General features: G+C 47.6%; 1 protein-coding gene across 1 annotated transcript in view; it reads left to right on the top strand.

The window, feature by feature from the left end:
• The first annotated feature begins 257 nt into the window (after positions 1 to 257).
• The window catches only part of ACSF2 (acyl-CoA synthetase family member 2), a 48925-nt gene continuing 36805 nt past the window's right edge, over positions 258 to 12377 (top strand). The window contains exon 1 of the mRNA XM_023204447.3: positions 258 to 484. Within this exon, the coding sequence (XP_023060215.1) occupies positions 348 to 484 (137 nt within the window). The 5' untranslated portion in view covers positions 258 to 347. The remainder of the gene's footprint in view (positions 485 to 12377) is intronic.

Here is a 12377-nt window from a genome sequence, read left to right as displayed (position 1 = left end):
TGTGCGGCTGGCTCTCCCTCTGGGAAATCAACAAACGTTTGCGCCTCTAACATCCAGGCCCCTGAGAATGGTCGCGAGGAAGATCTGTCTCGGACTGCAGCTGGGGCCTTCAGATCCAGAGGAAACCAGGGCTATTCTTAGAGGGTGGGAGGGGGAGGGTCGCGGGGTCCGAGGGGAAGGTGGCCCCGCGCGAAGTCGCCACCGCCGCGCCTCGCCCCGCCCCGCCGGCCGAGACCGAGTCCGCCGCACCCCATAGGCAGAGGCCACCCTCCCCGCCTCCCCGCCTGCTCCGCGCCCGCCCCGCCCCGGCTCACTTTAAAAGTTTACTCGGGCCGGGACGCTGGGCGATGCGAGCCACTGCAGCCTACGTCGGGATGCTGCGCCTGGGGAGAATGTGCGCCGGGAGCCCGGGGGTGCTGGGGGCCCGGGCCGCCCTCTCTCGGAGTTGGCAGGAAGCGAGGTTGCAGGCTGTCCGCTTCCTCAGGTACTGGCCCCTCCGCGGGAAGAGAGGGGGCGGGGCAGTTCCCTGGGAGAGGAACTTGGAGGTCCCGCCGAGCTTCGGAAGCCCCACCTCTGGACGAGTGCACCGGGGGGAAGGTACCCGCCCCTCACCCGCCCCCTACCAGCACCTAGGCAATAGGAAAAGCTGGCTTGGCCTGGTGGACTTGGCAGGGGGCCTTGGTTGGTGGCTGCAGGGACTTCGAGTTCTGGTCCAAGACTCTCGATTCTTTCTCCTTTATGGGCACAGAGGGCAAGGAGTGTGGGCTTTAAGGAGAATATTCCGATGGGGAGGGGCAAGGGCCAAGGCCTATGCTGTACGCCCAGGCCACTGCCTCTGAGTTGGAACCCCTTCATGGGCAAACTTGGGGATCAGCCCCATTCTCCCCGACCCAGGCCACTAAACTTAGAAGTCTCCTCTCTCCTCATCAGCTGCTCACTAACATGGCTTTCATTCTTTGCTGCCTGCTCCTGGGCCTATTTTCTTCTGTCCTCAGTGCAAGGGGTGGGATGGAAACTGGCAGAGGATTTCAGTTCCCAGTAGTTTCACTGCCTCTGCAGCAGCACAGTAAGTAAAGCTGCCTTCCGGTGTGACCAGTCCCTGGGAGGACCCCGTGAGATGGCAAATGTGAAAGTGCTTGAGTCACAGAGAGCAGGCTGCCACCAATGCTATCAGTGCTGTTAGCTTCAGCAGCACCACTGGGGAGCCCTGTGCACCACTGAGCCTGTCCTACCACTCAATGAGGACAGATACTAAGTCTGTGGTCAGGACACCACTTTCAACAACATCAGATGGGGTGTGGGCCTGGACGTGGAAAAAGGAGAAGTCAGAACAAAGCTGTGTCTCAGAGAACTAGATTTGTTTTTGTTTTTAAAAAGGCTAAGCAGGAAGAGCTGGAGGGACATGCAGACTCCTTTTTCGCTGAAACTCCAAGATCACAATTTTTGAACTTACTGATTCCTGAATGCTAGAAAGCATGCAACGCCTTAACATCACTCTGCCTAATTTGCTGAGAAAACTAAGTGGATCAAGGCTGGTCAGTAGATGGGATTGAGATGAGGACAGTGGGGTCCTCTTCCCAGTGACCCTGGGAAGTCACTCACTGCTTCCCAGGGTCTCCCTAGACAAGTTCAGCCCTCCCCTGACCCCCTAGTCTCTTAAGCTTCTCCTCTGGACTCATGGGTGCCCCCTCAGGCTGGGAGGACTCTAAGGAAAGTTACTCCCCAGCGTGTGCATATTTTATCATACTAAATCAGACCAAAGGGGAGTCTCTCAGCCTACTGTGGCTCAGGAGGCTGCCTAATGCAAAACAAACAAAGTAATAAATAAACAAATAATAAATCAGGCCACATGGCAACATTCCTGACCTTGGACTTTTTTGTCTATAAGCAAAATAGGTCACTTACCTGCTACAGCCCTGGGGCCTCTGAGAGCACCAAGCTTCAGAGAAATTCTTATTGCTGTGTCAGGAGGAGACTCGTTTATCCAGAGAGCTGATTTTCTGAGTATTTGGCCTACCTCCTTTCTGCCCCTTCCACTCCCTTGTGCTTGTACCCGTATTGGCTAACTGTGGTGGTTTTACCTGATTTCTCTCCTACTTTCCATTTCAGAAGCCTCAGGGCTCAGGCCGGGCATGGTGGTTTATGCCTGTAATCTCAGCACTTTGAAAAGCAGAGGTGGTAGGATCACTTGAGCCCAGGAGTTCAAGGCTGCATTGAGCCATGATCATGCCACTGCACTCTAGCCTGGGCGGCAGAGCAAAACCTAGACTCAAAAAATAAAAATAAAGGCTGCGTGAGTGGCTCATTCCTGTAATCCCAGCACTTTGGGAGGCCCAGGTGGGCAGGTCACTTGAAGTCAGGAGATCGGTTTGGCCAACATGGTAAAACCCCACTTCTACTGAAAATACAAAAATCAGCCAGGCGTGGCCTGTAATACCAGCTACTAGGGTGTCTGAGGCAAGAGAATTGCTCCAACCTGGGAGGCGGCGATTGCAGTGAGCCAAGACTGCAACACTGCACTCCAGCCTGGGTGACAGAGCGAGAATCCGTGTCAAAAAAATAAAAAAAAATAAAGGCCAATCATGGTGGCTTATGCCTGTAATCTCAGCACTTTGGGAGGCTAAGGTTGGCGGATCATTTGAGGTCAGGAGTTAGACCAGCCTGGCCAACATGGAGAAACTCCGTCTCTACTAAAAATACAAAATTGGCTGGGCACGGTGGCACTTGCCTGTAATCCCAGCTACTAGGGAGGCTGAGGCAGGAGAATCGCTTGAACCTGGGAGATGGAGGTTGCAGTGAGCTGAGATCATGCCATTGCACTCCAGCCTGAGCAACAAGAGCGAAACTCCGTCTCAAAAAAAAAAAAAAAAGCCAGACGTGGTGGTGCATGCCTGTAATCCCAGCTACTTGGGAGGCTGAGGCAAGAGAATCACTTGAACCTGGGAAGTGGAGGTTGCACCACTGCACTCCAGTCTGGGTGACAGAGAAAGACTTCATCTCAAAAAAATAAAAATAAAAAAAGAAGCCTCAGGGCTGAAACCATCAGCAAACATTCCTGAGAACAGATTCTGTGTCAAGTGCCTAGCACGTGCTATGGGTATAGAGGCCACAAAACTCAGTCCTCACCCTGCCAGGAACTTGCAGCCTCGTGGGAGGAGAAATAAATCAAGTTGAGCACAATTTAGTGTTGCAAGTGCCATGGTGAGGAATGCACTTGGACTTTTGTCCTCTGTTTTCTCCGATCTGCTCACACACAGCCTGCTTTCCTGATGCCCAGCACCCAGCCTACTAATCAGATCCTGATTTTGCCTGATAGAAAAAAGCAAGGACTTTGAAGTTATATTGTCCTGGATGACAGCCCTGGCTCCTCTCCCTGTTGGCTGTATGACGTCGGGCATGTTACCTACCCTCTGAGCTGGTTAGCTCATCACTCTTACTACCTACTTGCTGTGTTGTTGGGCCGATGAACAGAAAAAGCTTGCTCTTCTTCTCAGCCTTTCCTTTGAGGCAGGGCTGGTCCCTGGAAACCCTTGCTGGTGCCTGGGTGGGAATTCTGACTGCTTTGAAAGTAGGGGAGGATCCCCTCCTTGGTGGCCTCTTTCTGGAACCCAATTATTTCTCCTAGCTGATTACCAAGGTGGTGACTTCTGCCCAGCTACATGTCCAGTCCTTGGGTCTGCTGGACGTCCTCCTCTCCATTTGAGGCAGAGCTGTCCAGAGTCTTTTTCTTTTTCTTTTCTTTTCTTTTCTTTTTTTTTTTTTTTTGAGGTGGAATTTCACTCTTATTGCCTCAGGCTGGAGTGCAATGGCATGATCTCGGGTCACTGTAACCTCCGCCTCCTGGGTTCAAGCAATTATCCTGCCTCATCCTCCCAGGTAGCTGGGATTACAAGTGTACACCACCTGCCCAACTACTTTTGTATTTTTAGTGGAGATGGGGTTTCACCATGTTGGTCAGACTGGTCTCAAACTCCTGACCTCAAATAATCCACCTGCCTCAGCCTCCCAAAGTGTTGGGATTACAGGCGTGAGCCCCCACAGCCAGTCCAGAGTCTTTCTCCCCAGAAGGAAAGAAAAAGCTGTCCTTTGCTTTCCAGAACTCCTCACGACCAACTCCTTCCCCCTGTCCACATGCCTCCTTTCCCAAGGAAGGTGGATGGGTTAGTCTGGGGCTTCAGCAAACCTCCAAGGAAGGAATTCAAGGAGAAACCTGGACTGAGCAGCCTTCCTCCAGACCTCCCCTAAAGCTGGCCTGGGGCTGTCTATGAGGCAGCTGCATCCAGGGTGTTGGGAACACTCAGAGCTGGGAAGACAGAGGGATCAGTGGCTAAAGCCTCTCAGAATTGGGTGTGGTGCTCAGAGCTGGGGATCCAGTGACTTGGTGCTGATGGTAGGGACAGAGGGGTAAGTGGGCTTTGTGGACCACTCTCCATGGGGATGGCTATGATCATATAAGACTGTAGACCTAAGGGAAAAAACCGAGGCAAAAGTAATATAAGTAGAGAGTTTATTTGGGGCAAGTTTTCAGACTGCAACCCAGGAGCATAGACTCAAGTTGCCCTGAATATATGCTCCGATGAGCAGCAGTTACAAGTGGGTTTTTAAAAGAAAAGAAGGCAGGGCGCAGTGCCTCACACCTGTAATCCTGGCACTTTGGGAGGCCGAGGCGGGCGGATCACAAGGTCGGGAGTTCGAGACCAGCCTGGCCAATATGGTGAAACCCTGTCTCTACTAAAAATACAAAAATTAGCTGGGTGTGGTGGCGGGTGCCTGTAGTTTCAGCTACTCAGGAGGCTGAGGCAGGAGAATCACTTGATCCCGGGAGGAGAAGGTTGCAGTGAGCCGAGATCGCACCACTGCACTCCAGCCTGGGCGACAGAGCGAGACTCTGTCTCTAAATAAATAAATAAATAAATGAAAAGAAGAGACAGTTCCTAAGTGATTTACCAAGAATGTACATTAAAATGATTTAAGCTATTGATTCGTTATACCTTGTTCTTTGTATCACAAATTTTGTAAACCTGAAAGTAATGGGTGAAGCAGCTAGTTAGGAGCAAAATGCCTTTAAACAATTGTTCCTGGGAAGGGGGCAGCATGACTGAAGTCCCACACTTATGTCTCTCTGGGCTTGATACATTTTTGCCTACATCACATAGCTCAGAGAGCTGCTGAGCTATTTTTCTGTTCTTGTGACCAACGATTTACACACACATGGAAAACTACAAAATGCTATTTCTATATGAGTGCCTTGTATTAAGCCTGGAAGTGTTTTGGGTGGTAACCATAAATAGGTACAAGAAATAGACTCTTCCCATAATTTCCAAAACATGATTTACTAATGATTTGGTGACGATATCCCTATGCATTCCACTGGGGATCCTCCAGTCTAAATGTAACAGTAGAAAATAACTCTGAACTTGGCTGTTGGAATCAGTGAATGGTACACATCTGTTTTAGTTACCCTCCTCTACCTTGAATGCTGTACATTGCTGCGGTCTACTGTGAAGCATGTAAAGGTAATAAAAAGATGAATGAGTTTGTTTTCACGCACAGAGCTATTTTTCTAGAAGGAGTCTACAGGGGAAGACCATAGACACACTGATTCAAGGCAGAAAGTTTGCAGTACCATTAAAGATGTCAATCAAAGCAGGAGGAATCTGGTTTGTGGAAATAGGAGTGGGGAGACTTCCCAAAGAGCCTGGGGTTACAGCCTGATTCCTGAAAGGATAGGTCTGCAGCTTGAAGCCTTTGCACTTCCGTGAAATCTCACTTGTGCTTCAATCGTTATGAACGATCATAGCTCACTATAATCTCAAACTTCTGCGCTCAAGCGATCCTCCCATCCCAGCCTCCCAAGTAGCTAGGACTGCAGGCGAGTGCCACCATACCCAGATCATTTTAAAACTTTTTGTAGAGATGGGGTTATGAAGTGTTGCCCAGGTTGATCTCAAACCCCTGCCTCAAGCCATCCTCCTGCCTTGGCCTCAAGTGCTGGGATTATAGAGGTGAGCGGCTGATCCTGGCCTCCATTTTACTTCAATCTACAGATGAAACTTTGGATCCAGGCAGTATCTTGATTCAAATGAACCACTTTCTAGCTGAGTAGTTTTTTTCACTTAAGCTGAACTTGACTTTTTTTTTTCTTTCTCTTTTTAGTGGAGACAAGGTCTCGCTCTGTCACCTAGGCTGAGTGCAGTGGCACGATTATAGCTCACTACAGCCTCAAACTCTTGAGTGATCCTCCTATCTCAACCTCCCCAGTAGCTGGGACTTCAGGCCTGCATCACTATACCCAGCTAATTTTTGAATTTTTTTGTAGAGATGTTGTTTTGCCATGTTGTCCAGGCTGGTCTTGAACTCCTGAGCTCAAGTTACCTGCCTGCCTCAGCCTCCCAAAGTGCTGAGATAACAGGCATGAGCCACCATGCCTGGCCTTGACTTTTCTTATGTATAAATAGTGTGTTGTAAGGGTTAAATGAGGTCCCATAAGAAAATGCTTAACACACAGTTTGATGCCAAGGACATGTTCAACCCATCGCATGGGTCAGTGAGCAACCTGTCCTAGGGGTGAGCTATTTTACAGGAATGCTTATGTAATGATGGCTTGGTCCATTCTTACAGTGACCCCGAGGCCCACAGTATAGTAACTGTGTCTGGGGAGTAGGAGGGAGAAGGTTCCCATCGGGGAAACTGCCTAAGCAAAGGTGGGGCTGCTGGAGATGGGTGGACAGGCCTGAACTTATGCTGAGGATGGAAATAAAACTGGTCATACATTCAACAGGCCAACATGCAGGCTGTAATTTCATCTTCTGGGTTGGCCTTGCCATGGGAGTGTCCTAATAATGAAGGGTAGGAACAATTCTGCCAGTGCCTCTCTCTTTAGAACTAAACATGTTGTATTTCTAGCTTACAAATCATGCTTTCTAAACCTCAGTGGCATGCATGTATTCCTCCATTTGGGAGTTAGTTGACAGGAAAGCAAATCCCAACCCTTCCTCTCCTAACTTAGTGTGGCTTTAGGCAAGTTACTCAATCTCTGCAGACCTTAGTTTGTTTGTAAAATAGGCTGTTTGGACAAGATGTGCTCTACCTTTTGGAGAACATTCTGTGATTCCTAAATGGTCTGGAGTTTGAGCCTAATCCCTAAAACCAGTAAGGCTGTGATTTGAAGTATACAGCCTTCATACGTGTGTGAAATTTCACTTGGTCTCTTATGAACTCTGAGTATGCAGCCTTCTTAACCTTCTGACATTCTATAATTCTGTAGTCCCTGTTCAAAGAGAAGCATCAAGTTTTGTTTTATATACACATACACACACACAGAGACACACACACATTTAAATATGTTTTTCTTTTTATTTTTCTTTTTGAGAAGGAGTCTCCCACTATCACCAGGCTGGAGTACAGTGGCGCTATCTGGGCTCACTGCAACCTCCGCCTCCCGGGTTCAGCAATTCTGCCTCAGCCTCCCAAGTAGTTGGGATTACAGGCACCCGCCACCATGCCCTGCTAATTTTTTGCATTTTTAGTAGAGACAGGGTTTCACTATGTTGGCCAGGCTGGCCTCAAACTCCTGACCTCATGATCTGCCTGCCTTGGCCTCCCAAAATCCTGGGATTGCTGGACTCAAACAATCCTCCTTCCTCAGCCTCCTGAGTAGCTGGGATTACACACAAACCACCATGTGCACCCGGCTACCTCAAAGGTTTTCTTCCTAGAAAACTAAGATCTAGCCTTGTATGTATTTTAGTAATCCTATCAAGGGAAAAATGTCTTGACTCAGCCCCTATCCCTGACTCCTGGGCACTCTTCTCCTGGGGTCTTTGTCCACCCATTCCAAAAAAAACCCTGCAGTGTGGATGCCTCCTGACTCCAAGTATTTCAGGCTACTCTGTTGCCTGAGCTGGAGTGCGGTGGCGTGATCATGGCTTACTGCAGCCTTGACCTCCCAGTCTCAGGTGATGTGCCCACCTCTGCCTCCCAAATAGCTAGGATTACAGGTGTGCACCACCATGCCTGGCTAAATTTTTTGTATTTTGTTTTGGTAGAGACGGATTTCCACTTTGTTGCCCCAGTTGGTCTCAAACTGCTGGGCTCAAGCGATCCTCCCGCCTCAGCCTCCCAAAGTGCTGGGATTACAGGTGTGACCTACCGCACTGGCCCTTCTATGTCTTCTTGAGAGAGTTTTCTGAACCCAAATTATCACTTCTTATGTATTTTCTGTACGTACTTACAGACACCAGTGGTTCCATTCAAGATGCTGAAAATGGGCCAGGCACAGTGGTTCACACCTATAACTCAGCACTTTGGGAGGCTGAGGTGAGAGGATCACTTGAGCCCAGAAGTTTGAGACCAGCCTGGGCAACATAGGGAGACCACATCTCTACAGCTAATACTTTTTACAAATTAGTTGGGTGTGGTGGCATGCGCCTGTGGTTCCAGCTTCCTGGGAGGCTGAGGCAGGAGGATTGCTTGAGCCCAGGAGGTCAAGGCTGCAGTGAGCCGTGATCATGCCACCACACTCTAGCCTGGGTGACAGAGTGAGAACATGTCTCAAATAATAGTAATAATAACAACAACAACAACAAAACAAGATGCTGAGAATGGAAGCTTCCACCAATACAGAGTATCTTGTTCAAAATCATTACTGGGCTGGGCGTGGTAGCTCATGCCCATAATCCCAGCACTTTGGGAGGCCGAGGCGGGTGGATCACCTCAGGTCAGGAGTTCAAGACCAGCCTGACCAATATGACAAAAACCCATCTCTACTAAAAATACAAAATTAGCTGGGTGTGGTGGTGTGCACCTGTAGTCCTCGCTACTCGGGAGGCTGAGGCAGGAGAATCTCTTGAACCTAGCGGGTGGAGGTTGCAGTGAGCCAAGATAGCACCACTTCATGCCAGACTTGGCGAAAGAGCCAAACTCCATCTCAAAAAAAAAAAAATTTTTTTTTTACTGTAGTCCTTACTACTCTTTGTAGTCGTTTGTAGTTTGGTCTTTGTAGTCGGTGTTTTTCACAGGTCACATACTCCTCAGGGAGGTTATGTTGAGTGGTAGAAAGGTCATGGGGCTTTATGGTATAATTACATAGAGTAAACTGCACAGATCTTTTTTTTTTTTTTTTTTGAGATGGAGTTTCACTCTTGTTGCCCAGGCTGGAGTGCAATGGAGCTGCATAGATCTTAAGCGTATAGTTTGATGAATTTGAACAAATATATCTACCTATTACTCAATATCCCAAGATACAGAATTTGTTCATTACTCCCAAACAGGGCTGTTCAGTAGAAATATCATGTGAGCCACATATGTAATTTTACAGTTTTTCTTCTTTAAAAAGTGAAGAAAAATAGGAAATATTAATTTTACTTATTTATTTTTAAATTTTTTTATAGATATGGGGTCTTACTATGTTGCCCAGGCTGGTCTTGAGCTCCTAGATTCAAGCAATCTTCCCATCTCAGTCTCCTAAAGTGCTAGGATTACAGGTGTGAGCCACCATGCCTGGCTGGATACATTAATTTTAATGATATACACTTTTTAGCCTAGTGCAGCCAAAAATTATTTCAACATGTAATCAACCTTTGAAAATTACTAATGAGATATTTTACATTTTTTTCATAAAGTCTTCCAAGTCGAATGTGTATTTAATGCATACAACACAGCTTAATTCAGACTAACCACATTTAAAGTGCCCCATAGCCACATGTGACTACGGCTACCATATAGACCATGCTGTTCTAGAAATTTCTCTTGTGCCCCTTTCCAGTCAATTCCCTTCCCCAGCCAGAGACAACTGCTGCTCTGATTTCTGTCTCCATGGATTAATTTTGTCTGTTCTTGAATTCTAGAGTATGTATTCTACATACTTTTGTGTCTGGCTTTTTTTTTTTTTTTCAAGACGGAGTTTCGCTCTTGTTGCCCAGGCTGGAGTGCAATGGCTCAATCTTGGCTCACCACAACCTCCGCCTCCCGGGTTCAAGCGATTCTCCTGCCTCAGCCTCCTGATTAGCTGGGATTACAGGCATGTGCCACCACGCCTGGCTTATTCTGGATTTTTGTAGAGATGCGGTTTCTCCATGTTGGTCAGGCTGGTCTCGAACTCCCAACTTCAGGTGATTTGCCCGCCTCAGCCTCCCAAAGTGCTAGGATTATAGGCGTGAGCCACCGCACCCGGCCTGTGGCTGGCTTTTTTTGCTCAGAAGCCAAGAAGTGCTTTTGGGAGGAACAGCTCATTAACCTTGACAAAAACTCACAAAAGTGAGTTTTATATACTAAATAGCTCAATGTTTCAGAGTTCTGTATGTATTCTAGCTAGTACTATTCCTTTGTCAGACATATGGCTTACAAATATTTTTTTCCCACTTTGTAGCTTTTTTTCATCCTCAAAAGGGTCCTTTGCAGAGCAATTTTTTTTTTTTTTAATTTTTTCAGAAAGGCCTCACTCTATCACCCCAGCTGGAGCACAGTGGTACAACCATGGCTCAGTGCAGCCTCAACCTCCCAGGCTCAAGTGATCCTCCTGCCTCAGCCTTCCAAGTAGCTGGGAATATGGGTACATGCCACAAAGGCCAGCTAATTTTAAAATTTTTTTCATGGAGATGGAATTGCACTGTGGAGACTAGACTGGTCTCCAACTTCTGTGCTCAAGTGATTTTCCCATCTCAGTCTCCCAAAGTGCTGAGATTACTTTGCAGATGTGAGCCACTATGCCCAGAACACAGAGCAACTTTAAAAATTTTTTTATAAAGTCTAGTTTAGTGAGGTTTTTTTTTTTAGGTGGGGTCCCAATAAGGTGCCCAAGCCGGGCCCCAACCTCGTGGGTTCATGCAATTCTCCTGCCTCAGCCTCCCAAGTAGCTGGGACTACAGGTGCATGCCACTGCACCCAGCTCTCAGTGAGTTTTTTTTTTTTTTTTAATGGATCATGCTTTTGGTGTTAAGTCTAATAACTTTTTGCCTAGCTCTAGGTCCGGAAGATTTTACAAATGTTTTAAGTTTTACATTTTACACTTAAATCTGTGATTCATTTTAATATTACTTATATAGAATGTGAGACTTAGTCAAAGTTAGTTTTTGTTGCTGCTGTTGTTGTTTTCCTGCGACAGAGTTTCACTCTTGTTGCCCAGGCTGGAGTACATGGTGCAATCTCGGATCACTGCAACCTCTGCCTCCCGCTTTCAAGTAAATTCTCCTGCCTCAGCCTCCTGAGTAGCTGGGATTACAGGCATGTGCCATGCCACCCAGCTATGTTTTGTATTTTTAGTAGAAATGGGGTTTTGCCGTGTTGGCGAGGCTGGTCTCGAACTCCTGACCTGAGGTGATCCACCCGCCTTGGCCTCCCAAAGTGCTGGGATTACAGGTGTGAGCCACCATGCCCAGCCAGTTCTTTTTTCTTTTTCCCTGAGGCTCTTGTGTTTTTAATGGGCAGCATGCATTAAAATGGCCATCAATTAAGAAAATGACCATTTACTAGTGCTCTTTTGGGGATTTTGTTTGTCACAACAGCACCTTCGTCTTGAACAATAGTTGCACATTGTAACTAGTATAAATATATCACCTATTTATTCAGGTACATAAAAATTATAATTTTATTTCAGGATAAAACAACTATTACAGGTTCAGACTCAGCAGTTCAGGGTTGTCCCTCCTGCACAAGCATTGGCTATCTCTACTCCCATATCAACGACCACTGGAAGGTCAACCACTAGCCTAGTGTCTGTGCAAATCAGGGAAAGGAGCCCCCCAGGAGGATGCAGCCCCATGGCATGTGGCTTGGCGAGTGGCACATGGACTAGAAGAGTGAGATCATAAAACTTTGGGTGGTGTGCAAGGGAGATGGGAAGGGAGAGCCTGCCTTTCAACTGCCATGAGCTAGGAGATACACTGGACAAATGAGCTAGAACACAAGAGTGAACGTGTTGAATGAGGACTGAGGCTTTGCTATGAGTACAGCATGTGAATGTCATGGACAGATCAGGGCTCTTGCTTATTGCATAAATGTTGGTCTTGGCTGGGCACAGTGGCTTATGCCTGTGATCGCTGCACTTGAGGAGGCTGGAGTGGGAGGGTTGCTTGAGGCCATGAGTTTGAGACCAGCCTAGGCAACACAGCAAGACCTTGTCTCTACAAAATAAATAAATAAATAAAAAAAAAACCCAGCTAAGCATGTGACTCTTGCCTGTAGTCCTAGCTACAGGAGGCTGAGACAGGATGATCACTTGAGCCTAGAAGTTCCAGGCTGCAAGGGGTCATAATCATGCCATTGCACTCCAGCCTGGGCAACAGAGCGAGACCCTATCTTAAAAAAAAAAAGGGCCAGGCACGGTGGCTCAAGCCTGTAATCCCAGCACTTTGGGAGGCCGAGGTGGGCGGATCACT

This window comes from Piliocolobus tephrosceles, chromosome 16 (genome assembly GCF_002776525.5).
Source record: "Piliocolobus tephrosceles isolate RC106 chromosome 16, ASM277652v3, whole genome shotgun sequence".
NCBI lineage: Eukaryota > Metazoa > Chordata > Mammalia > Primates > Cercopithecidae > Piliocolobus > Piliocolobus tephrosceles.
Note: the sequence above shows the minus strand (reverse complement) of the source record. Positions and strands in the feature narration are given on the sequence as shown.